Below are 23,314 nucleotides of genomic sequence, written 5' to 3'. Positions count from 1 at the left end.
GGGCACCATCTCAGTTCGAATTAAACGAAGTTCGAACTAACGAAAGCAATGAAGAAAAACAGGACACCGCGACCAGGAAGCAGCAGGGCATGGCGCCAGTTCAATTTAATGTTTGAAAAAATCCGTAGAGCCTTGTAGGACCTCGGAGCGCCAACTTTCACATGTTTCAAAGTTAACAGCCTTCATCTCCCCTGACACCGCACGAAACACAAGGTCGTACCTTTCACGGAAGGTCGGGGTACTTTGCCAGCCGCATCCTCTTCCTTTCCCTGGCAACTTCTGCCTCTAAGGCGTCTTCAATCGCCCTCTTATTTTTTATATAAGTGGACAGCGTGCTCTTCGGTATCCCATGCTTCTTGGCGATTTCTTGTTTCGACAAGACTCCGGCGTCCACTTCCCGTAAGATGTCGCATTTATCCTTCAGTGTTTTGGCGCAGTATTTACCGCGGGCGCACGCCATTCTGAAATCGCACGTCAGCACGGCGAAGCACACCACCGAGGCCTAACTTTTCAAGCGATCCGCACAACAAAGGTCGTAAGCGCGCCGAAAACCAGAAAACTCGAGGCTGCTGAAAGCGGCCGAGACTACCGCGAGTTCAGGACAAAGACGTTGATGAAGGCTCCTCCTATTCGTTCAATTCTCGAGCGCTAGCGGCGTTGCGATGTACTGGATTCGCTGTATTTTTTGTGCTGGTTGCGCCATCCATCGGTTAACAACTGCAGCTATACGACAAGATTCTTAGGCATCTGAGATCGGCGGCTCAAAACCGGAAACCGCAGTTCTCGGAGGTAGAGAGAGGGCGTAGCTGTTGCCACAGCTGTCACCCCTTGCCCTTCAGCCTCTGCGCCGGGTGCTGGCACCGGTTTTACCCGCTTTTTCCTTCTCTCCCCATTTTGGAGGCAACTCAGCCGCTGCAGCCTCGCGACAAGGCCTGCTCTGGCCATGTGCCAGGCGGCACGCCGCCCAGGCGCGGCGGCGCGTAGTTCGAATTAACCGTGCAGAACCAACTCACGTCCGAATTAAAGGGCTTTTTTATACATGGACTTCTATGGAGCTTGGCCGGACCAAATCGTACAGTTCGAATTATCCCGAAATTCGAATTACTGAAGTTCGAATTAACGAGCTTTTACTGTACTGCGCACCTCGTGCTTTCATATGGAAATGCTATTTTCTCTCATTTGGAAAAAACAGATTTATTCCCAATACACTAAAGTTGCGATGAATAAAAACAAATGGAAGCGGCATACCTTGACGCCAAGGAGTTCACTGCGCCGGTACGAATCGCGTGAGGCAATACCTAGATATCACTCCTCGTAGCTATCAACAGGCCAAAGCATTTCATCCTCGGTACTGTCCATCGCATTCGAAATCCCGCACTTTTTATAGGCCTTGTTGACCATGGCAGACGGGATCATGCACCATGCATCTTTCGCCCATCCAGCAAAGTCCTGTAGTGAGGCACGCTTCATTTTGTTGACGGGCGTGAATTCGTGGCAGCCACTGACAAGTCATTCAGTGTAGAGCTGCTGGAGCTGCGATGTCATGCCGTAGGGTATCACGACAAGGTCAATGTTGCATGCAGCCAGCTTGTCCTTGATGCGCTGTTCAAGGTGGCACCTGAACGCGTCCAGCACAAGCATCCCACGCAGACCCAAACTGCCGCTGGGTCTCTTCCATCAAATGTTATCAATACAGTCTGCAACCAAATCCGTGGTCATCCAACCTTTTTCATTTGTGCACACAACTGCACCACTCGGAAACACGATTCCTTTCGGGAGCATCTTCTGTCTGAGGATAAGATATGGGGGCAGCTTGTGCCCATCCGCAGTTTTTTCGTGGCCGAAAGACAAAACGCGCATTTGCTTTGCCCCCTTCTTTTCTATGGTTGTGGTGGCAGGCATGTCAGAGTAGAGCAGCGTCTGATGGGCATTTCCAATCTGTCTGAAGTGGTAGCCGTTTCTATGGCGCAACTTCAAAAGTACCACTGAAAACTGTACAATTTCTCTTCATATTCTTCAGGCAATTTTGGCATATCCCTGCCCGCCTTTAAAGAGAAAGGCCTTTTCTTTTCATAAAATTTGATAGCAAGCACCTGCTCACTTTGAAGTCACTCCGCATCAGCCCTTTCTGTAGGGCTAACTGCATCGCCCGTGCTTTGAGCAGATAGGTCGTCACAAGCCACTGTGCTGTTCGCTGCTCTTGCACATATTCCGCAAATAGCTCTTCTATTTCGGCGAAGTGACCCTGCTTTGGTCCACTGAAACCCTTCCTTGTTGCTTTGCTGGCGAAAATATTCTCCTTCTGTTTGTGCCAGTCCCGCACGCAAGTTTCAGGAACTCCGAACGCCCATGGTGTGGCCTGATTTCTGTCAGTCTCCGCGCACATGATAACTTTCCTTTTAAATGCGGCATCATGGTGGACTCGGCATGTCTCCACAGTCGGCGCTTCCGTGCTGATTGAATAAACGCAGAAAAGGGGAAGACAGGTGGTAGACTAGGTTACACCAGCACCTGGTTACACATACAACATGGAGGTACGCACATGGTGGAAGCTACGGCAGCTAGGCTAGAAGCGCATACGAGGCGGCCATTTTTTCATTTTTCAAATGCCGATGGCGATATGGTAAACCAAATTTAGGGCCGTACTTGCGCATGCAATTTTTGGGCCCGTTTTATCGGAAAAAGGTGCGCGTTAGATTCGAGTAAATACGGTAAGTGTAAGCATTGGACCCTGGAATAAGTTCACCTTTAGCTGAGAGTAGGTTCTAAATGGCTCCTGTCGGACCTTAAATTTTCTGGGAGTGGAGTTTTCATGTTGGGCGCCAAAGTGAATATTCTCTGGTCGGTTAAGTGAAACAAGATCGTAACCTTGAGTAAAATTATCTGTTCTGAGTGCACAGCCATATGTAATTGTTTCGAGGCAGTAATAGCACTGCAGAAACCACAGAAATAAATACGTGGTACAGCATCTGCCTCAAATGCAGGAACTAAAGGGTTGGAATTCACTGCTTCCTGAAAGGCACAAATCTTTCTATTTGGTTAAAGTAACCCACTGCCTTGGTGCTCAGCTGCTTGTAGGTGGCACCCATCTCACCAGGAGGGGCCAATGAGAACTTAGTCGTCTCTGGTGGCCTCTTGTCTAGTTACAAAGAGCTTTATAGTAGAGCATCGGTTGCAGAAGAATACTGCCAATGGGTGCCTATTAAGTGTAGGTGTGCACTGGGCCAAATGCTCAGCTGTTATGTGACCTGGAAAACAGGGCATTACAATCTGTCAGTCGCTTCAAGGTGTTCCACAGGAGATAGGCAAGATGTACTGGTTTATTGCAGGGGGCTTGTGGTAAAAGAAAGATGTCATTAATTTACTGTTTATTTGCATTCCTACTTCTGCCCAGATGCATTATTAAAATAGGGGTGTGGCAGCTACGTAAATCATTTGTAGCGCCAAAGAAAGAAAAATCAGTTTAACATACAGACGATGTCATGCTACATCCAACAGCACTCAAGAAGGCAGAAAAAATGAATGTTCAAAACTTGAAAATCAACATAGCATGAGCTCCGTTAAGACAAATTAAGACCTCAATTAAGACGTTAAGACCTCCATCATCATCATCATCAGCCTGTTTTATGTTCACTGCAGGACGAAGGCCTCTCCCTGCGATCTCCAATTACCCCTGTCCTGCGCCAACCGATTCCAACTAGCGCCCGCGAATTTCCTAATTTCATCGCTCCACCTAGTCTTTTGTCGTCCTCGATTGCGTTTCCCTTCTCTTGGTACCCATTCTGTAACCTTAATGGTCCAACGGTTATCCAACTGGCGCATTACATGACCTGCCCAGCTACATTTTTTCCTCTTGATGTCAATTACAATATCGTCTATACCCGTTTGCTCTCTGATCCAAACCACTCTCTTTCTTAACGTTATGCCTAGCAATCTTCGTTCGATCGCTCTTGGCGTGGTCCTTAAAGGGACCCTGAAACGCTTTTGACGATTTTCTACAAACATACTGAGTCGTTAGAGTAGGTCCTTCTGTTCATTAATTGACACATCTAAGTGCTCTGTGTAAAGCGTGTAATTTATTATAAGGTTTTAAAAATGCACATCGCTGCCAATCGCAGCACACTGCTCGGTGGAATTTTAAGCCGCCCCTACCCATATGACCGAAATCACCCATATGACGTCACTGGGGCGAGCTATCCGATTGGCTGACCAGGGCGCGTGATCGATAATTTTTCCAACTTTATGGTAAACAAATGATCTTCGTAATAGTTGGAATGTTAGTTAATTTGTTTTTATAAAAAGAAAGTAACATAAAGAGAATGCACAAGAACAATTTTTCAGTACACTTAAGCACTTCCGGCACACAGCAAGTGTCGTCTGCTTGTGTTACAACGTACTCCATTTTGACGAGAGCTCCGTGGTCAGAGTTGGTCTCAGTCTTTTCGCGAGCACTATGATTCGACTTTGTTGCCTTGTGGACTGCAAACGTAGCGACTGGCAATATGTCAAGCTGCGACATCGCGTCCCTCTGCAAGGCAGCGTACGAGCGAACTGGCTGCTGCGCATTGGACTGCAGCTATCCGATCGGCGCCAGGATTTGCGTGTTTGTGGCCATCACTTTACACCGGAAGATTACTAACGCAATAGCGTTTCGCGAGTCCCGTATTAGGGCAAACTTAAGCGCCAGGGGACAAGGTCTGGCCGCTTGACTGTGCCGCAACGGGATGAGCCGAGATGAGCAGAAGGGCAAATGTTAATGGTCTGCACGGTGCAGCCACCTGGTGGCATGGAGCTCAACCATACGCAGTAGCAGCAACGAAGCGTATTCTTCTTTGCTGCTGGTGCGTATTTCTCGCAGGAGTGCAATCATGAACACATTGTTTTTATAAATGTTTAAAGTGTTTTACACTTGGTTAGAGCAATATTAGCGCTTTGTTTGGCTGGTTAAGCGCTGCGCCAACAAGTGTCTGGACCGTGCAGACCGATCAGGCCGCTCACCTACGTCTACGCCAAAGTTCCTTCATCAGCTTGAGTTTATGCCTCCAGTCATTTGCCGAAATGACCAGCTTGCCTGTGGTTACCGGAATACCAGACACGTTCGGAGCTACGACAGAATGCTCGCAACGCACGCTGCTTCGATAGCTCTCGCTTGGGGTCGACAGCCAAGCGGCTAGCGGAGAGGTCTCGCGCGGGCGGGGGTGGGCTCCAAACAACCAGAAGTGGACGATGTGACGTCGCATCGTGACGCAGGACCAGTAAAGGCGGCGTTTAGCCCCGCTCGCTCGGCGAACGAGTTGAGGAGGAAAAACATGGCTGGGGAGGAGGGTAACTTCTAATCGCTTGTAGCTCCATTAATACGTAACGCTTCACTTAAATTGTGGTGCGAATGTTCTACTTAAGCTGTACCCTACGCGTCTACAAAATTTGTCCGAACCGTTTCAGGGGCCCTTTAACTTGGTCTCAAGTCTCTGCCCCATATGCACTGGCAAAATGCACTGGGAAATGCACTGGCAAATTCATTGGCACTGGACATATTGCACTGGCAAAATGCACTGATTGCACACCTTACTTTTCAATAATAATGGTAAGCTTCCAGTCAGGAGCTGGCAATGTCTGCCGTATGCGATCCAACCTAATTTTATTCTGTGAATTTCCTTCTCATGTTCAGGGTTCCCTCTGATTAATTGACCTAGGTAAACGTACTCCTTCTCAATCTCTAGTGGCCAACTGGCCATCCTGATCTCTTGTTCCTTTTCCCGGCTATTTATCATTATCTTCATCTTCTGCATAATAATATTCAACCCCACTCTTACACTTTCTCTATTGAGGTCTCCAATCATTTCTTGTAACTCGTCTGCATTGTTGTTCAATAGAACAATGTCATCGGCAAACCGAAGGTTGCTGAGATATTTGCCGTCGATCTTTACTCCTAAGCCTTCCCAGTTTAATAGCTTGAATTCTTCTAAGCAAGCAGAAAATAGCTTTGGAGAAATTGTGTCTCCCTGTCTGACTCCTTTCTCTATAGGTATCTCCCTGCTTTTCTTGTGTAGAATTATGGTAGCTGTAGAACTTCTGTAGATATTCTAACGCGAAAGACGAGTCAGTAAGACGGGAAACTATTTACAGACTATATTTACAACAATGGTTGCAGCGCTGACCGGTTAGATTCACAGCGCGAGCCCAGTTCGTTCTTCCTCCTCTTTTCTGGAGTGATGGCGCCTACGCGCCTCGTTCAAACAAACAAATACCTCACGCATGTAGCAATATTTTCCAAGCTATTTACGTAAGCGTTCTGTACTCCTTGATTACGCAGTGCCTCTACGATTGCTGGTATCTCTACTGAATCAAATGCCTTTTTGTAATCTATATAAGCCACATAGAGAGGCTTATTGTACTCTGCAGATTTCGCGATAACCTAATTGATGACATGGATGTGATCCATTGTTAAGTATCTCTTCCTGAAGCCAGCCTGTTCCCTTGGTTGACAAAATCCAGTGTTAATCTTATTTTATTGGAGATTATTTTGGTAAATATTTTATATAATACTGGGAGCAAGCTAATGGTCCCATAATTGTTCATTCTTTAATGTCTCCTTTTTTTGTGCATTAGTATAATGTGTGCATTCTTCCAGTTTTCTGGGACCCTTGCAGTCGATAGACACTTCGTATAAAGAGGCACCAGTTTTCCAAGCATTATGTCTCCTCCATCTTTGATTAAATCAACTGTTATTCCACCTTATCCTCCCGCTCTTCATCATTTCATGTCTTGCAGGGCCCTTCTGACCTCATCGCTAGTTATAGGAGAGTTTCTGTATCCTGTTCATTACTGTTTCTAAGTGAACTATCGTGACTTCTCTGGGTACTGTATACAGGTCAGCTTAGAATTCTTCCGCTGCTTTTACTAAATTTTCGAGATTGCTTATTATGTTACCCTGCTTATCTTTCAGTGCATACATCTTGGTTTGTCCTATGCCAAGTTTCCTTCTCGCTGATTTCAGGCTACGCCCATTTTTTACGGCTTCTTCAGTCTTTCTAACATTATAATTTTGAATATCACTTATTTTCGCCTTGTTGATCAGTTTTGACAGTTCCGCAAATTCGATCTTATCTCGAGTTGGACACTTTTATTCTTTGTCACTTCTTTATTAGGTCCTTAGTTATTTGGGAGAGCTTGCCTACTGGTCGCCTTGGTGCCTTGCCTCCCACTTCAATTGCTGCCTCTGAAGCCAGCCTAGTTACGGTTTCATTCATTAACTCAATGTCATCCTCATCTCTCTGTTCTAAGGCTGCATATTTGTTTGCAAGTACCAGCATAAATTTGTTTGCTTTTGCCTTTACTGCCTGTAGGTTGACCTGTTTCTTCTTGACTAATTTTACCCTTCCTCTCTTCAAATTGAGGTAAATCCTAGCCCTCACTAACCTATGATCACTGCACTTTACCCTAACACTTCTACATCCTGCACTATGCTGGGATCAGCATAAAGTATGAAGTCAATTTTATTTCTGTTTTCACCATTAGGGCTTTTCCAAGTCCACCTTTTGTTTCTACTCTTCTTGAAAAAGGTGTTCATTATTCTCAGCTTATTCCTTTCTGTGAATTCTACCAGCATCTCTCCTCTAGCCTTCCTAGAATCAACGCCGTAGTTGCCAATTGCTTGATCGCCATCCTGTTTTTTCTCCACTTTTGCATTGAAGTCGCCCATTACTACCGTATACTGAGTTTGCACTTTTTTCATCACTAATTCACCATCTTCATAAAACTGATCTATTTCATCATCATCGTGACTGGATGTTGGAATGTAGGCTTGTACTACCTTTAATCTATACCTCTACAGCTGCCCTCTCATTAATGCTGTAGAATTCATCAATGTTGCCCGCTATGTCCTTATGAATTAGGCATCCTACCCCGTATTGCTTCTTAACTGGGAGATCTCTATAGCAGAGGACATGTCTGTTATTCGGCAATGTATAAAACTTACCAGTTCTTCTGATCTCGCTAAGGCCAATGATATCCCAAACAATGTCTGATAGTTCCTCAGAGTCCTGCTAAGCTGGCCTCACTCAACAGAGTTCGGCAATTAAAGGTTGACAGGGTCAGTTTCCATTAGCGGCCTGTCCGGACCCAGAGATTCTTAGCACTCTCTGCTGCATTACAGGTCTGACCGCTGTTAGATATGGCGCCATTTCCTGAGGCTACTTCGAGTTCCCCAAACCGCTTCGAGTGGCAGCACAGCTAATTGAGGAATGCAGGAGCAGGAAAGCGCATTCCAGAGAAGCGGCCGAGCAAACAAGTTTAAGGCAACAAGTTCGTGCGTCGCCGGGATTAGAAGGGGGCCTGGGACAATGGAGCGCAATCGACCCCCTTCGTCTTTGAAGAAGGCTGTTGCCACCGCTGCGGAGCCGAGTCGCCGGGATTTGCAGGTGGGCGTCGGACAATGGAGCAGGTGCAGCCCCCCTCCTTCTCCGGCCTAGAAGTGATTGCCAGTCTGCGTGGCAAGACCGCAGAGAGCCCCGACAGGTGTGCCACGCGACACGGGCGCCTACCATTGGCTGCAAGTGGCGTCATCGGAGTGGACTCTCCCATTGGTCAAGCATGACGTGACTTGCAGTGCTCGAAGGGCTTATAAGAAGCCTTCCAGAGAGACCTGAGGATGCTGGGATATGCCCTGATTCCCTGTTTCACCTCTCTCGAACTTCTTGCCGCGGGCCGCAGCGTCCGAGTTGCTGCCGGCCCGTAATGACTGTACGAATGTTACTTGTCGCTCACCTCCTTGTACATAATGTAGAATAAATCCCTCCCAAGTTTGTTGGTCTTCATCCCGGAGTCCGTACTCCAACCCCTACATCTGGTTGGCAGCGGTAGGATCGCCTCCGAATGCATCAGCTGGTGGCAGCGCTACGAATCAACCTTCGTCGAGAGAGATCGTAAAGAACCGGGAAGAGCGAAGAAGAGAGAGCCTTCGTCGAAAGAGGTCCGAAGAGACTGGGAGTATCGAAGAAGGAGCGAGCCTTCGACCCAGGGAGTCCGGAAGGAACCGGCAACAGCGGACGAACGAACCGGATGGCAGGGTGCTGCAACCGTAAGTGAGCGCGTGGTTTTTTTCCTTATGATTCGCCAGACTCAAAGGTTGTGTGTTCAATTTTGATAGTTCTGGGAATCGGGAGTTTGTTGCATTGTGTGTTTGCACAAATTAATTAAGGAAAACAGTTTTAACCACCTGTCGGGGCAGCTGCCATGGATCTTAGAAGGTTGACGAGGTTAGACTTGTTGCTGGTGTGCGACGATTTGGGAGTTGAGGCGGACGAACGGATGGAAACGCCAGCTATCATAAAGGCGATTCAAGATAGTGGCAATGATGATGAAAGCATTAAGCTTGCTTGGGAGGTGATACAGGAGCCACGGGAGCGTGTGCGTCGTGTACGTTTGCGAGAGCGTCGTGAGCTTAGGAGTGAGCGTCAGCGTGAAGAACGCGAGAATGAACGGAAGCAGGAGCTTCAAGAACTTACTCTTAGGTGTGAGCGTCACGGACGTGAGAATGAACGCGAACGTGAGCGAGAGGAAAAGTATGCGAGAGAGAAGGCAGCACTGATCAAAGAGATAGAGTATTGTGATCAGTTATTGGCACAGAGACAACGGCTTTCTGAGAATTCTGTAGGTAGTACAGAGCGAAAGAATGAGAAAGCATTTAGCAGATTTTCGCCAGAAGCCGACGAAAAGAGTAGTGCCTGTGAGATTAGCTGCAGATTCATAAGTAAAGGGAAAAGGCTAGCTGCTAACGATGCCTTAGTGGCAACAGAGGCCGTTAAAGGCCGTAGTGAGAGCGACGAGGTGCTGTGCCAACAGATGACTGTGGAGACAGCTAGGCCAGCTGCGAACAAATTGGCACAGTTACCGAGCGTGTGCGTCGCTGGTAATGTTAGCGAGGTTGCTAGCGAAGAGAAGGGCACTTCTGACCCGACAGAAGCGAGCACCCATGTAGAGCCAGATGTGCGTGCAGAAGTGAAGTGCGAGCTGAGCGGTGCAGTTGAGGGTAATTCTCGGGGTGGCGAGCTCCGTAGCTCACGAGAAAACAACTGCATTGTTCAGGGATCGGTGCGGCTCTCCGCCAGTCTAGATGGCCTAGATAGGGATGATTCAGTTAATCATTCGGACTGTGCGCGTGAGACAGCGATCGATACCGACGGGCTGTGTGCCGATGCACAGCGTGAGCTGGGCAATGTTGCAGAGGGCAGTTCGCAAGAGTGCGAGTTGTCTTACTGGAGTAAAGCCTGCTGCATTGTTCCAGAGTCGGTTGAGCTGTCCGCCAGTCGAGGCAGAGCGAGTGTTGATTTAAGTGAGAATCACTCAGACTGTGCGGGTAAGAGACCGATCCGGGCCGACGAAATGTGTACCGGCCAGCACGAGGCACGAGAAGGCGACATGAAAGCGAGTGCAAAGAGGAAGCGCCGTAAAAAGAAGCGCGGTAGAGACCGAAAGTCGGTAATTAATGTAGCGCCGCCAAAGATGGCGAGAAACCCAAAAGGGCAGGGCGCGAGGAAGAAGGTGCGGTCGTCTAGGCCGACGTTGACGCATCCAGAACGTTCGAGCCACAGGTCAAAGGGGGACCGCGAAGAATGTTCTGCACGGACGCGGACAAAGGGCACGAGGCAGTTAAGCTCCTCGTCGTTCCGTAGTTCTTTTCACAGCTCAGCGTGCAGTTCGAAGAAACGCAAGGTGGCAGGACGAGACCAGGTGGGCAGTAGCGACGCGGTCAAACGAGTTTGTGTTGAAAGCGGGGCGCGAGGACGCAAATTGGCAGAAGACCGTAACGTCTTGGGGGAGCTGATAGTTAGTCAGCCCTTTTGTTGTCTCTCGGCAGCCAGAGTAGCTTTCAAGCCGCGACCACAGCGAGGACGGCTCAGAGTATGAGTCAGACATAAGCGTTTGGAAAGGGAGGCGAAGAGCCCTTCCGTAGAAATGGAGTGTCTTGTTTTTTTATTTTGAGCATTGGAAAGTTTTTCGCGATTTGAGACTAGGATTTCTTTCAAGGTGTAAGGTTTGAGCTTTGTTTATGTTTTGGTTTGAGAAAGCTCCGAGATTCGAAAGATGCGTTTTATGTAAACATGTAGTCTCGCGAGATGCTCATTAATAAGTGGATAGGCTTTTTTTTGTGTGTGTGCGAGTAACCTGAAGGTCAAGGTTATCGTTCAGAGGCCTATGGTAAAGCGCGTGTGTTATTTAACCTGCTTTTTATGTGTTTTTGAATTTTCTAAGGTTAAGCGCGTAGATTTTCAGTGAGTGCATGATTTGCACTGAGAAGCGTTCTTAGTTCCATTAGCGCATGTCCTGTGTGGACGGAAGGAAGCAGATTTATGACTGGGTTGCTCGTGTGTGGAGGGCAGCCGTATTCTGACTTCTTTAGTGAGCGTGCGTGGAAAGAGTTAGTAGAAGACGCATCATTTTAAGAGTTCTGCGGAGTGTGTAAGTCCCGCAAGTTTAATTGTTCGTTTACGTCACGTGTCCTGTAGGACTTTCAGGGAAGAAACGTGAGTAAGCGTAAATGAAAAGTTTGCCTACAATGCAAGTACGCGTTCTGTTTAGTGACCACAAGGCTGGTGCACTTGTGATTACGTACTTGTGGAGTTGACCAGATTGTTCAGTGGCACCATTACGTGCGATAAGTACGCCACTGCGATAGATTGAAAACATGCTGTTCGTGTAGTTAGGCCACTTATGTTATGTTCGGCTGTTTTCATTTGTTGTTTGCATCCTCAACGACCCTTTTGTTTTGCAACAACAATAGTGCTCTGGTCTTGTCGGCAATCGAGGAGAAATGCATGGCTGTTTGGAAGGGTGGTTGGAACTGTTGTCAAAATTGGGGAACTAAAAGATCAGGGTTGATTTTGACTCAGTAATAGCCTGGCGAGTCAGGGGTGAAGAGCCTGCGCTTACGCGTGGTGCAGCGCTGTGTTGTTTGGTTTGTTTGACGTATGTTCTCCAGGGCCCAGGATCCCGAGGGTTGTCAAACGAGGCTCTACCCCAGTACCCTGCAGCTTCTGTCAGCGTTCCTCATGGCCAGCGAATTGAGTTCACCGGCCATTCAGAACAACCGGGGCGAGGACGAGCTGTTAGATATGGCGCCATTTCCTGAGGCTACTTCGAGTTCCCCAAACCGCTTCGAGTGGCAGCACAGCTAATTGAGGAATGCAGGAGCAGGAAAGCGCATTCCAGAGAAGCGGCCGAGCAAACAAGTTTAAGGCAACAAGTTCGTGCGTCGCCGGGATTAGAAGGGGGCCTGGGACAATGGAGCGCAATCGACCCCCTTCGTCTTTGAAGAAGGCTGTTGCCACCGCTGCGGAGCCGAGTCGCCGGGATTTGCAGGTGGGCGTCGGACAATGGAGCAGGTGCAGCCCCCCTCCTTCTCCGGCCTAGAAGTGATTGCCAGTCTGCGTGGCAAGACCGCAGAGAGCCCCGACAGGTGTGCCACGCGACACGGGCGCCTACCATTGGCTGCAAGTGGCGTCATCGGAGTGGACTCTCCCATTGGTCAAGCATGACGTGACTTGCAGTGCTCGAAGGGCTTATAAGAAGCCTTCCAGAGAGACCTGAGGATGCTGGGATATGCCCTGATTCCCTGTTTCACCTCTCTCGAACTTCTTGCCGCGGGCCGCAGCGTCCGAGTTGCTGCCGGCCCGTAATGACTGTACGAATGTTACTTGTCGCTCACCTCCTTGTACATAATGTAGAATAAATCCCTCCCAAGTTTGTTGGTCTTCATCCCGGAGTCCGTACTCCAACCCCTACACCGCCGCCTTGGACAGGTGCTCTGTAGCTGCTGGGGACTGAGGGCCATGGGTTAATTGTAGGAATCATTCGGGAGGTATAGTGTTTACTGCAGGATAATTCAATTCAGAGGTTTTATTGGTGAACCGGTTTTATTGAGGAACACACTGGCCGCCATGCTGCGGCGGCTGTGCGGGCAGATTTGCCGCTATATGTTTACAATTTCAGGGAAACCGGAACCTCTTCTGGCTTGGCCCACTTCCCGACTACGGCTTTCTCGTTACACATTCTCGTTTCTTGGCACGCTTTATCGGTGGCATCCTCTCTTCGCGGTTTCGTCCTGTGGCTCGTAGCCCCTGCCTTGGCGTTGCCCGTGTCGAAGCTCGCAGGCCCATTCCTCGCGCGGCGTTATTTCTTGGCAGTAGACTTGTAACCGCGCTGGCCTTGGTGGACAGGCGCGTTCGCGTGCGACCGCCCCGCCTGCTGATCCGCACTGGTGCTGTCACCGGACCCGCTAGCGCGCCGGTACGTAAGCGGCGTTGTTTCTTTGGCGCGGGCTTGTTAGCCCTGGTGGAAACGCTGGAAGCGGAATGCGTTCACTTGCGACTGCCACGCGTGTGGCCCCGCGTCGACGCGGCCACCGGCAAATCTGGTACTGTGGTGACGGCACAAAGGCTCTTGGCCCGTCGTACCCCGCTCGACATCGACGGTTCGTTAGCAGACGGGCGATCCTTCTTGCGCTTGTCCATCCAGCTGGCTGTACGCCCGGGGGCGCGAGTTGACAGGCGTCGCCCCTTGCGAGACCTCACCACGCTCTCGGCGTTTGCCTTCGTCAAGCTCGCCTTCGTCGAGCGTTCCCGCTTGCGTTTGTTGCTAATGCGGGGGCTCCTCCTAAGACCTAGCTGATTTTTACCAGTGCTAATTAGCAGAATAGTTGTCGAGCGGCCGACGCTCCTTTGGTCTCGTTCGTTTCCTCGGCCATTGTCTGAACGGGCTCGATGATGCTTTACAGAAGACGCATCAACTACTGCCGTGGCTTGATGACGACGCGGTCTCCTTTGCTGGCCTTTGTTTCCGCTGACGCTGCCCACAATGTTTGCTGTTATGCGTAAATTAAATGAAATAAAGTTAGCCTTGGCTGCTTCGCGCTTCCGCAATCTTTCAGCACGGCGGCAGTAGCTTTGCAGCGTGCGTGAGGTCGAAGCGCCCATCCTTGCTTCCTTTGGCTGACAGTCTGGCCCCGGCACGGTATTTCTCGGGCGGCCCGCTGGCTTCCTGTTGCACTCGGGGGTACCGTTGTAGTGGCGTTGTAGACTGGCGAGCTGTTTCTAAGTGAACTATCGTGACTTCTCTGGCTACTGTATACAGGTCAGCTTAGAATTTTTCCGCTGCTTTTACTATATCTTCGAGATTGCTGATGATGTTATCCTTCTTATCTTTTAGTGCATACATCATGGTTTGTCCTATGCCAGGTTTCTTTTTTACTGATTTTAGGCTGCGTTCATTTTTTACGGCTTCTTCAGTCTTTCTCATGTTATAGTTTCGAATATAAGTTATTTTCGCTTTGTTGATCAGTTTTGACAGTTCTGCGAATTGCATAACGCTGTGCGGCCCCCAGTCTCATACAACCGCCTAGAGCGCAGAACTCTGCGATTCTAGACGTACTGCGCTCACTGCGAAAGGTTAGAAAAACGCCCACATAAGCACAGCAGAGAAGTGGCTACGTGAGGCGGTTTGACCGATAACTGTAGAAGCGTCATTCAAAACATGTAATTGTTCTCCACTTCCGGCGGCGTTTTCTCTACTTCCTTTTTAAATAAAAAGATGTTGATCCATAAATATTCTCATAAACAGCGGTTAACTTTTTTATTATTCGCTATTGCTTGCAGTTTGGTTGTTGCCTTGGCTCTCTCCCTTAGTAGATCACTTAATTTCTCAACTCCTTGCGATTTTTGTTTCCAGTTGCCAATTTTGCACGAAAACTGCTATACAGTTAGGGAAAAACAGACGAGGTAACGGGCGACAGTCATCTTGTTTATGGGTTTAAGGGTTATTGCAGGGTTCCATGATGGACGCTCTTTCACATTATTTTATTTCCCACCTTAGCTTACCCATATCACGTGTATATGGTTCCGGGCATCTGCCAGCGTCGCGGCGAGCCGTAACTCAAGGAAACAAAGAAGCAAAGGGATAAGTTGAACGCAATTGGCGTCTTCTCTGGCCGCAACTCGTTCCATGAGAGTACAGACCAGCTGAGTAACAGCCGCATCCCTCTCCTGGTCCCAGAATCAGCCTAAACAAAGAAGGTTGAACTAACAAAAGCAACAGCTATGCGCGTGACGGTTGAACAGATGGTGACAACTGAACGCATCTCGAGTCAATCGCGCGGGTGCGGAATCTACGAGAAAACTGTCCTTCACATTACAAGAGATGCCGATAACTACCGCCATCTAAAAGGAGTGAAAAAGGCAGCATAATGCTGACCGATGAACAGCTGCGAAGTCTCAACATTGATCTGGTGGCGCTTTAGGAATGTGTGAGGAGTGGTGGTGTGGGTGGGGAGGGGAGGGGGGGGGGTGTATGCCACTTGATTTGGGGGGGGTGCTGCCCCCCCCCCCCCCTGGGTACGTGCCTGCATGATAATGTCAGCTCCATGGTGTGCTGACTCGGGAGGTTTGCATTCGTGGTTGGAATGTCCATAGCCAACCTGTCGTGGTAGCCCAGTGGCTGTGGCATTCTGCAGTTGAGCTCAAGGTCGCTGGTCCCATCCTGGCTTCAGCGGCTGCATTTCGGTGGGGATGAAATGCTCAAAGGGCTCGTGTACTACAAGAGACTTAGGTGCATATTAAAGCACCCCAGCTGGTCAAAATAATCCAGAGTCTCTCACTCTAGTGTGCCTTGTGATCATGGGATTTTGCCATGTAAAACCCCATAATATAATAATTTTTAAATTTCTATAGCCGACATGATTGTCAAAAAAATTAAATTATGGGGTTTTACGTGCCAAAACCACATTCTTATTATGAGGCACACGTAGTGGAGGGCTCCGGAAATTTCGACCACCTGGGGTTCTTTAACGCGCACCTAAATCTAAGTACATGAGTGTTTTTGCATTTCGCCATCATCGAAATGCAGCCACAGTAGCCGAGATTCGATCTCGCGACCTCGTGCTCTGCAGCCTAACACCATAGCCACTGAGCAACCACGGCAGGTAAAACATGATTGTTGGTGGCAGTGTGGCTGAAGTTGGCACCACAGCCATGTCAAAATGTATTATGGCCCATTAGGGAGAAAGAATATTCATACATACTGCCAAGGACATTGTATAGTTTTGATGAAAATGAGCACTTTGAAAAAATAAAAAAAAATACATTAATTTTTCTTAAGATCTCTCAATCAGATGTTCAGACCCTGAAAAAATAACAATAAAAAACATGTTGCATTATTTCGTTTGCAATGACAATATAGGCGGTTAAAATGAAAGCCTCGCCAAGATGCAGCAGGGTGTTATGAAAAATGGACATCAGGATTAAAAAAAATGTTGGTAAGCCTCTGACTTGGCTAAACTTAACCATAATTGCAACAAAAGGCAGTTTTGGTAAACTAGAATTACGATTTCAAGCAAGGCAATGTCTTACTTACTGATGTACATTTTGGTATTGAGGCCTCTCATTGGCCGTCGTCCGCGCTTTCAGGTGAGGTGGTTGTAAAAATCGTCTGTCTACAATGAGTTGGTAGATTATAATATAATGGGGAGTGGGTCTACTGGAGGTGGTGGCAGACAGAGCAAGTGAAACAAACTACGTTCCAAGTTTCTGGCGATGTGGCAGCTGCCTTAACCAGGTGAAGCTACATTCATTCTAGCCATTTCAGGTGCACTGTCTGTTGTCTCCTCAACATTTCTGTCACCTATAAGTGTCTGCAAACAGATTAATGCAACATGTTTAAATGTTCCTTTTTTTTCAGTCTGTGAGCAGCTGTTCACAAGATTTTGAGAAAAATTAACGATTTCTTTTTTCTTGATTCTTAGTGTTCATTTTTTTTCAAAGCTACACAATTAAGGCAAACTGCAAAAAATGGTAATTCGTGATACAGCAACAATGTTCAGCTCAATTGTTGAACAAGTTACCACATGCATTGGTTTAGGAAACACAAATTTGTAAATGTAACTTTTGAAAATTGTTGCACAATAAGAAGTTTTTCTAAGACACTTCTGTTTTGCACAGAAACCTCAAGCAGTGCTGCCTGACTCTTCCTTAGACATACATTTTACACAAGAAAACGCATTCTCTGTAGCCCTAATATTTCGTATTTCACATTGTTCTGAATTTGCGAGTAGGCCCGGTGCATGTAAATGGCACCTCCACAGTGAAGAACTTTGGCATTTTTTTCTCCTGGACTATCCATTTGTCAAAGAAGCCGAGTTCACTTTCGTAGCACTAAGTGATATGTGCCTAAAATATAAAATATTTAATTTAATGTGAAGTACGAATTTTCAGACCTGTGTTGATATCTCATGGAATTGCCCTACTGTGATCTCACTTGAAACCATGAACACACTAATACGAAAGTAGGCTTGTGCTCTCCTCATCATCGTCAATCCGCTGTTCATTGTCGTTGCCAGCCTGGACCTGAATGCAGCCGAGTCTGGCGTGCAGCACAAGCCCCAGACACGGACCACGACAAGCCTTACGAGTGAGGCTACCACAGACAAGGAGACCTGTGGCTGTTAGGAACCCCTGCTTCTCCCCTCCCCCCCTTCCGGGTAAGTGGGCACAGGTTTGTGGCGGGCGACAACGTGTAGCAAGCTTGCTAATGTGAATGCACTTGTGCAAGTTTCACACAGGTTGTCAATGCAGCATGCACTTGTCTGCTGCATTTGGGAGTACTGTTCCTCCATGTGGCAACATCGAACTGTGGTGGTGGCACTTTGATTTTCAGTAGTCTAATCTCGATAATTCATTCTCAGAGGGGGCCCACAAAATTTGTTTAAATTGAATTAAGCGCATTGAATGGAAGACTTGCATGCAGCATTGAGATAGGTGGCGCATGCACACAGCTCGCACAGGAGTGACGAATTCTGGAAATGTGGCTTAATGGCAGTGCGTACTGCCATGAAGCCACACTTTTATGTGAAATTTTCGCTGCTGTGAAGCCGCTACTCAAGGCAAAATTTGTGTGTAACCCCCCGCCCCCTGACTTTACTGTTCAATGAAAATTTTCGGTGTAGGTTAGAGGTGCCAGAATTATCTATTTGCAATGAAAGAAGACTAAGCAGCAGCAGGCACTCTGCTGCGTCGGAAGGAATACCATGCGAGTTAGTGCGCTGCTGAGAGCAAGGTCGGCGGTGCAGTATATTCGAATTAACTCTTTTGTTACCGAGAGAAAGTGGTAGTTTTTGTAGGTCTCGTAAAAAAATTATTTATCACTACAAACAATATCCCAGCACACATCGCAGCACAGCATATTGTACATAATGAAATGCCTTTTCGAAAAACATACGTTGCCAAAAAAAAATTATTGGGTAAGGAGGAATAAACTTTATTAGTAGAAATGAGCCGACGGTAAAATCGTCCGAGGTGGGCGGCTTCCCTAGTCCAGGATGCCGTGGGCCTGAGCTGATAACTTGGCCCTGCTCACCAGGCGATGCTGGTCTTCAGGGCTCGAGCTTGTCAGCTGGGCCTCCCACTGCTCGACGATTGGTCCGGTGATGGGCGGTGTCGATGCGTTTTGTTGACATTCCCATACCATGTGGTAGAGGGTATTAGGCGTAGAGCAGAAAGCGCATTTGTGGGTATACAGTCAAACACGGATATATCGAACTCGAAGGGGATCGCGAATTAATTCGATATATCAAAAATTCGATATAAAAAATACAGGCCCAGAGACTTTACCTGTGGCGGACGATGACCTACCGATCGGCGCATTCAACGACAACTATTTCCGCACACACGACACAACGTAATGCTTTATTTGCGTGAAAAAAAATCGCTTATGTTGGTCTGCTTCTTCGCCTTGCAAATGAAATTAAAGACGCCAACCTCGATCTTATCGAGGCTGTTCAGGTGCGAAAGCCCGGTTCCTTCCATGTCGCCGCAACAACGGCGAATCAAGCTGAACGCTGCCGCCACTTCAGCGGCGGAGTACGAGTGTGTAGCCGCGCCCTCGTCCGGACGATCTTCGTCGCCACTCAAGCTGTCAGCCTGGATCCCTCCGACAGCAGCTACAATATCCTCGTCGGCGAGGCTCGCAACAGCCTGAACATTGCTGTCAACGTTCACATAATCGTCAGCAGACACTTAGGCTGGAACGGCAGCCGGGAAAAGGGACGACAACTCGCGAAACGCGTCGTCCATGCACTCGTCGCCATCGCCGTCTTCGCAGGTTTCAGGAAGTTTGGCTGTCACGAGGCCTGCCTTCCGGAAGCAGTTGGCCACAGTATCCTGCTTCACGTCTTTCCAGGCGCCCGTCATCATTTAAATGGCCCCCAGCAGGTCAACCTTAAGCTCGGTGCCCATGCGGAGGTTCACCAAAAGCCTATCAATGAGTCGCCTCCTGTAGCCGACTTTGAACGACTTAATGATGCCCTGGTCGAGCGGCTGCAACTTTGTTGTCGTGTTAGCCGGCAGAAACTTGAGCGTGATGTTTTCGAGCTTGCAGGTGGTGTGATGGGCCGAGCAGTTATCGACGAGGAGGCAAGCGTGACGCCCCGATTTGCCCAGTTCGGCGTCCCACGCTTGCAGCCATTCTGTGAACAGCTGACGCGTCATCCACGCCTTCTTCTTGAAGGCGTAGCGAACGGGGAGCTGCTTACAGTTTTTGAAGCAGCGCGGTGCCCTTGCTTTGCCAATCACAAAGGGCTGGAGCTTTTGAGAGCCAGACATGTTAGCAGCGAGCAGAACGCTCACACGGACTTTGCTCATCTTGCCCCCGTGACACGTGCTGCCCCGGACGTCGAGCGTCTTGCTGGGCAGCATCTGCCAAAACAACCCGGTCTCGTTGGCGTTGAAGATTTCTGCGGATGAAACCTTCGCGCAAATTTCCGGCCATTCCTTCGAAATCCACTGCTGGATATCCTGGCTGATAATGGCTCCGCTTTCCCCAGAAATGGTTTTGCCAACTATCTTATGGCGGTTCTTAAACCTCTGCAGCCACCCTGTCTTGTCGGCGAAGTTGTCATCACCGAGTGCAGCGGCAAACCATTTGGCTTTAGCCATTAGCATTGGGCCATCCACCGGAATGTTCTTAGCCTGCACCTCTAAAAACCACGCAAAGAGGGCCTTTTCAACTTTCTCGTGGGCAGGAGCGCGCACACGACAAGCTCCCGATGTTCGTAACTCCGCCGCTTTCGACTTTATGTCCGCCTTGTTTTTTAACAAGGTGCTTAGAGTGCTCCGAGGAATCCCGAAGTCGTCTGCCACCGTCGCACTTTTCTCGCCCGCCTCAACACGCTGAATGGCTTTCAGCTTTGTCGCAAAGTCCAGGTTCTTGCGCTTCTTGACGCTGCTTGTGCTTGCTGCGGCCATTGCTTCCGCGTCAGCTCACCACGATCCAGTCACACGTCATGAGACGCACGCAAAACAATAATGAACACGAAACTCAGGAACGCGCACAAAACACAAGAATTCACGTGCACAGCCACCGCCAACAAAGTGCTCGCGATGGCCACCTCCGAGGGCGACAGCGAAGTACGAAAGACAGGAGCTTTGGTTGGCTGAGCAAAACTCGTGAAAAAGCAACAAGAAAAAAAAGGCAAAAGGAGGAGGCCACCGCCGCCTTCGTTCCTGGCTACCTTTTCCGAGCCGATCACTATGGTTACGCGGGGGAAGGATGAGAGACATTGGGAGAGAGAAAAATAAAAGCAGTTCCGCAAGCTGGGTGTTGCCGCAAGTCGGAGAGCGTGCGCAGCGGGAGTACCGTCTGAGCCTCCCTCCCTCTCGCTCTCACATTTTCCGAGCCTTTCGGGGGAGGCGCGGAGCACGCGGGTGCAGCGAGTGCCGAGATCACGCGGCGTTCTATATATCCAATGGCGGGTAAAAATATCGTTCGATATAAACGTACGAATTTCTATACTTTTACACAGAATTTTCAAGGGGATAATTTACGAGTTCGATACAGACAATAATTCGATATATGTGGGTTCGATATATCCGTGTTCGACTGTAGCTCGTAGGATACATGGCGTGTAGCAGGGTGCCGTGCGGGAATGTGCCGGTCTGTAGTTTTCGGAAGATCACCGCCTCTTCTCTTGTCAGCTGGGGATGCAGGGGTGGATAGATCCTCCTACCCAGCCTGTAGTGGCTCAGGATATCGGCGTATCTTTTCGGGACGCTATCTTGTTGGTCTACCGGTGCTAGTGAACCTGGTGGGATAGCCCGGAGGATGTGATCTCGGGCAGCGGCATTAGCCGCTACATTACCCTCCAGGGACTCGTGTCCTGGGGCCCAGACAATGAGTTCTGGAAAATTGTCTCGTTTTTCGAGGATGCTCAGGGCTTGTTTGGAAATGCGGCCTTTTTGGTAATTTCTACATGCTGTTTGTGAGTCTGTGATGATTGTGATTAGATCTTCCTCTCGCTGGCCCGTAGTGGCCGCCAGGGCTATCGTCGTTTCTTCCGCGCAGTTGATGTCTGGAGTGTTTACCGAGGCCGCAGCTACCTCTTGTCCTTGGCCGTTGATCACGCTGATAGCGTGGGCCGCTCTGTTCTTGTACTTTGCCGCGGCGGTGTATCGGACTTCTCCTTGTTTTGGTCCTTCGTAGGCCTTACGTAGAGCTTTCACTCTTGCTCGCCTCCTTTCTCTGTGGTATTCAGGGTGCATGTTTCTCGGGATGCTGGCCACCGTGATCTTCTCCCTCAGGGGTAGAGGAACCCGCTGTTTTGTAGACTCATATTCGACTGGGTAGCCCAGTCTTATTAGCGTGTCCCTACCCGTGCTGGTGAGCTTGAGTCTCTCTATCTGGCTGGTCTTGTGGGCCTCTACTAGTTCCTCCCAAGTATTGTGGATGCCCAGGCTGAGTAGCTTCTCCGTCAACGTCGTCGGTGGAAGCCCCAGTGCCAGCTTGTAGGTTTTTCGTATTAGGGTGTTCAATTTGTCTCTCTCGCTGTTCTTGAGACCCAGGTACGGGGTGCCGTAAGTGATTCTGCTGATTATCAGGGCTTGTATTAATCTGATTGTGTCCTGCTCCTTCAGGCCATGCTTTTTGTTTGTCACTCTTCGCACCAAGTGCACGACTTGGGTAACTGTCGCTTTCAGTTTTCTAATGGCAGCGAGATCGGCACCGTCCTTCTGGAAAGTGAGGCCCAGAATACAGAGTGTGTCCACCTTGGGTATGTTGACTCCATTTAGTGTCAACGTTGGGTCAGGTGTGTCCTGCAGAGGCCGCCCTCTTGTCCTCTTTTTGAGGATCAGGAGCTCCGACTTTTCCGGCGCGCATGAAAGACCGCAGCGGTGTAGATAATGCTCGGTCCTGTCGATGGCTTCCTGCAGGGCGTCTTGTTGTTCGCCCGCCGATCCCGTGCACGTCCACATGGTCAGGTCGTCTGCATACATTGCGTGACGGATACCCCTGATGTTCTCCAAGAGGTTCGGCAATCCCCTCATCGCTATATTGAACAGCAACGGGGAGATCACCGACCCCTGGAGGGTTCCTTTCTGCGGTATGGGGAACTTCTCGGTCCTGAGATTCCCCAGGCCTACAATAACATTGATATCAAAAGAAATTCAGAGTATACATTTCAAAGATAAATAACCTTAATTAAAAATTAAATTATGGGGTTTTACGTGCCAAAACCACTTTCTGATTATGAGGCACGCCGTAGTGGAGGGCTCCGGAAATTTCGACCACCTGAGGTTCTTTAACGTGCACCTAAATCTAAGTAGACGGGTGTTTTCGCATTTCGCCCCCATCGAAATGCGGCCGCCGTGGCCGGGATTCGATCCCGCGACCTCGTGCTCAGCAGCCTAACACGATAAATAACCTAGAAATAGTGTCTTCAAATGTAAATGTTCAGTACACTGCTGTTCTTCGGATACAAAAAAGAAACTTTGACCAGGTCATTGTTCGTGCCATGCGGTGAAGCAGTTCCTGGATTTTGTGAAGCATAGGGGCTCTCTGCACTTTTCCCACAAAACGTTTAATTTTTGTTCAACTTTGCGGTCCTCATAACACGATTTTGCAGTTCCATCTTTTCGGCATCTTTTGAAAATAGTCTAGTGAGAAGTCCAAGGAACATACTTCACCATTTTGTCTGGAGTCATGCACCTCTTCCCTGGACCGATTGCTCTTGGCGTAGCTGGGCAACTACAGAATAATGGATCCAAGCACATCTGTTTTCGTTTGCAGATTGTCTTTATCACCTCTTGCAGAGAAGAAGAGTAGGAAGAAATCGTACGCCGTTGTAAACTGTCTTGCGCTGCTCCATAGTGCTGGGCCAAGTTTTGCTACGGGCGGCCTTCTTGGCATGAACGGAAGTTTCCTTGCTGCCAATGGCAGCACATCAGGACCAAGTGAAGTATGCACCCTGCAGATAATCAGTAGAGCTCCCAGGTTG

The 23,314-nt window shown here is 48.8% G+C and overlaps 1 protein-coding gene across 2 annotated transcripts in view; it reads left to right on the top strand.

Moving 5' to 3' along the window:
- Positions 1–23,314, top strand: part of Rab14 (RAS oncogene family member Rab14) — an 85,408-nt gene that overhangs the window by 36,430 nt on the left and 25,664 nt on the right. For both annotated transcript variants that reach the window (XM_065443662.1, XM_065443663.2), the window contains exon 7: positions 17,387–17,527. In XM_065443662.1, the coding sequence (XP_065299734.1) occupies positions 17,387–17,495 (109 nt within the window). In that variant the 3' untranslated portion in view covers positions 17,496–17,527. The remainder of the gene's footprint in view (positions 1–17,386; positions 17,528–23,314) is intronic.

Source organism: Dermacentor albipictus, unplaced genomic scaffold (assembly GCF_038994185.2).
Source record: "Dermacentor albipictus isolate Rhodes 1998 colony unplaced genomic scaffold, USDA_Dalb.pri_finalv2 scaffold_11, whole genome shotgun sequence".
Classification (NCBI taxonomy): Eukaryota; Metazoa; Arthropoda; class Arachnida; order Ixodida; family Ixodidae; genus Dermacentor; species Dermacentor albipictus.
This window is presented reverse-complemented; position numbering and strand designations above follow the sequence as displayed.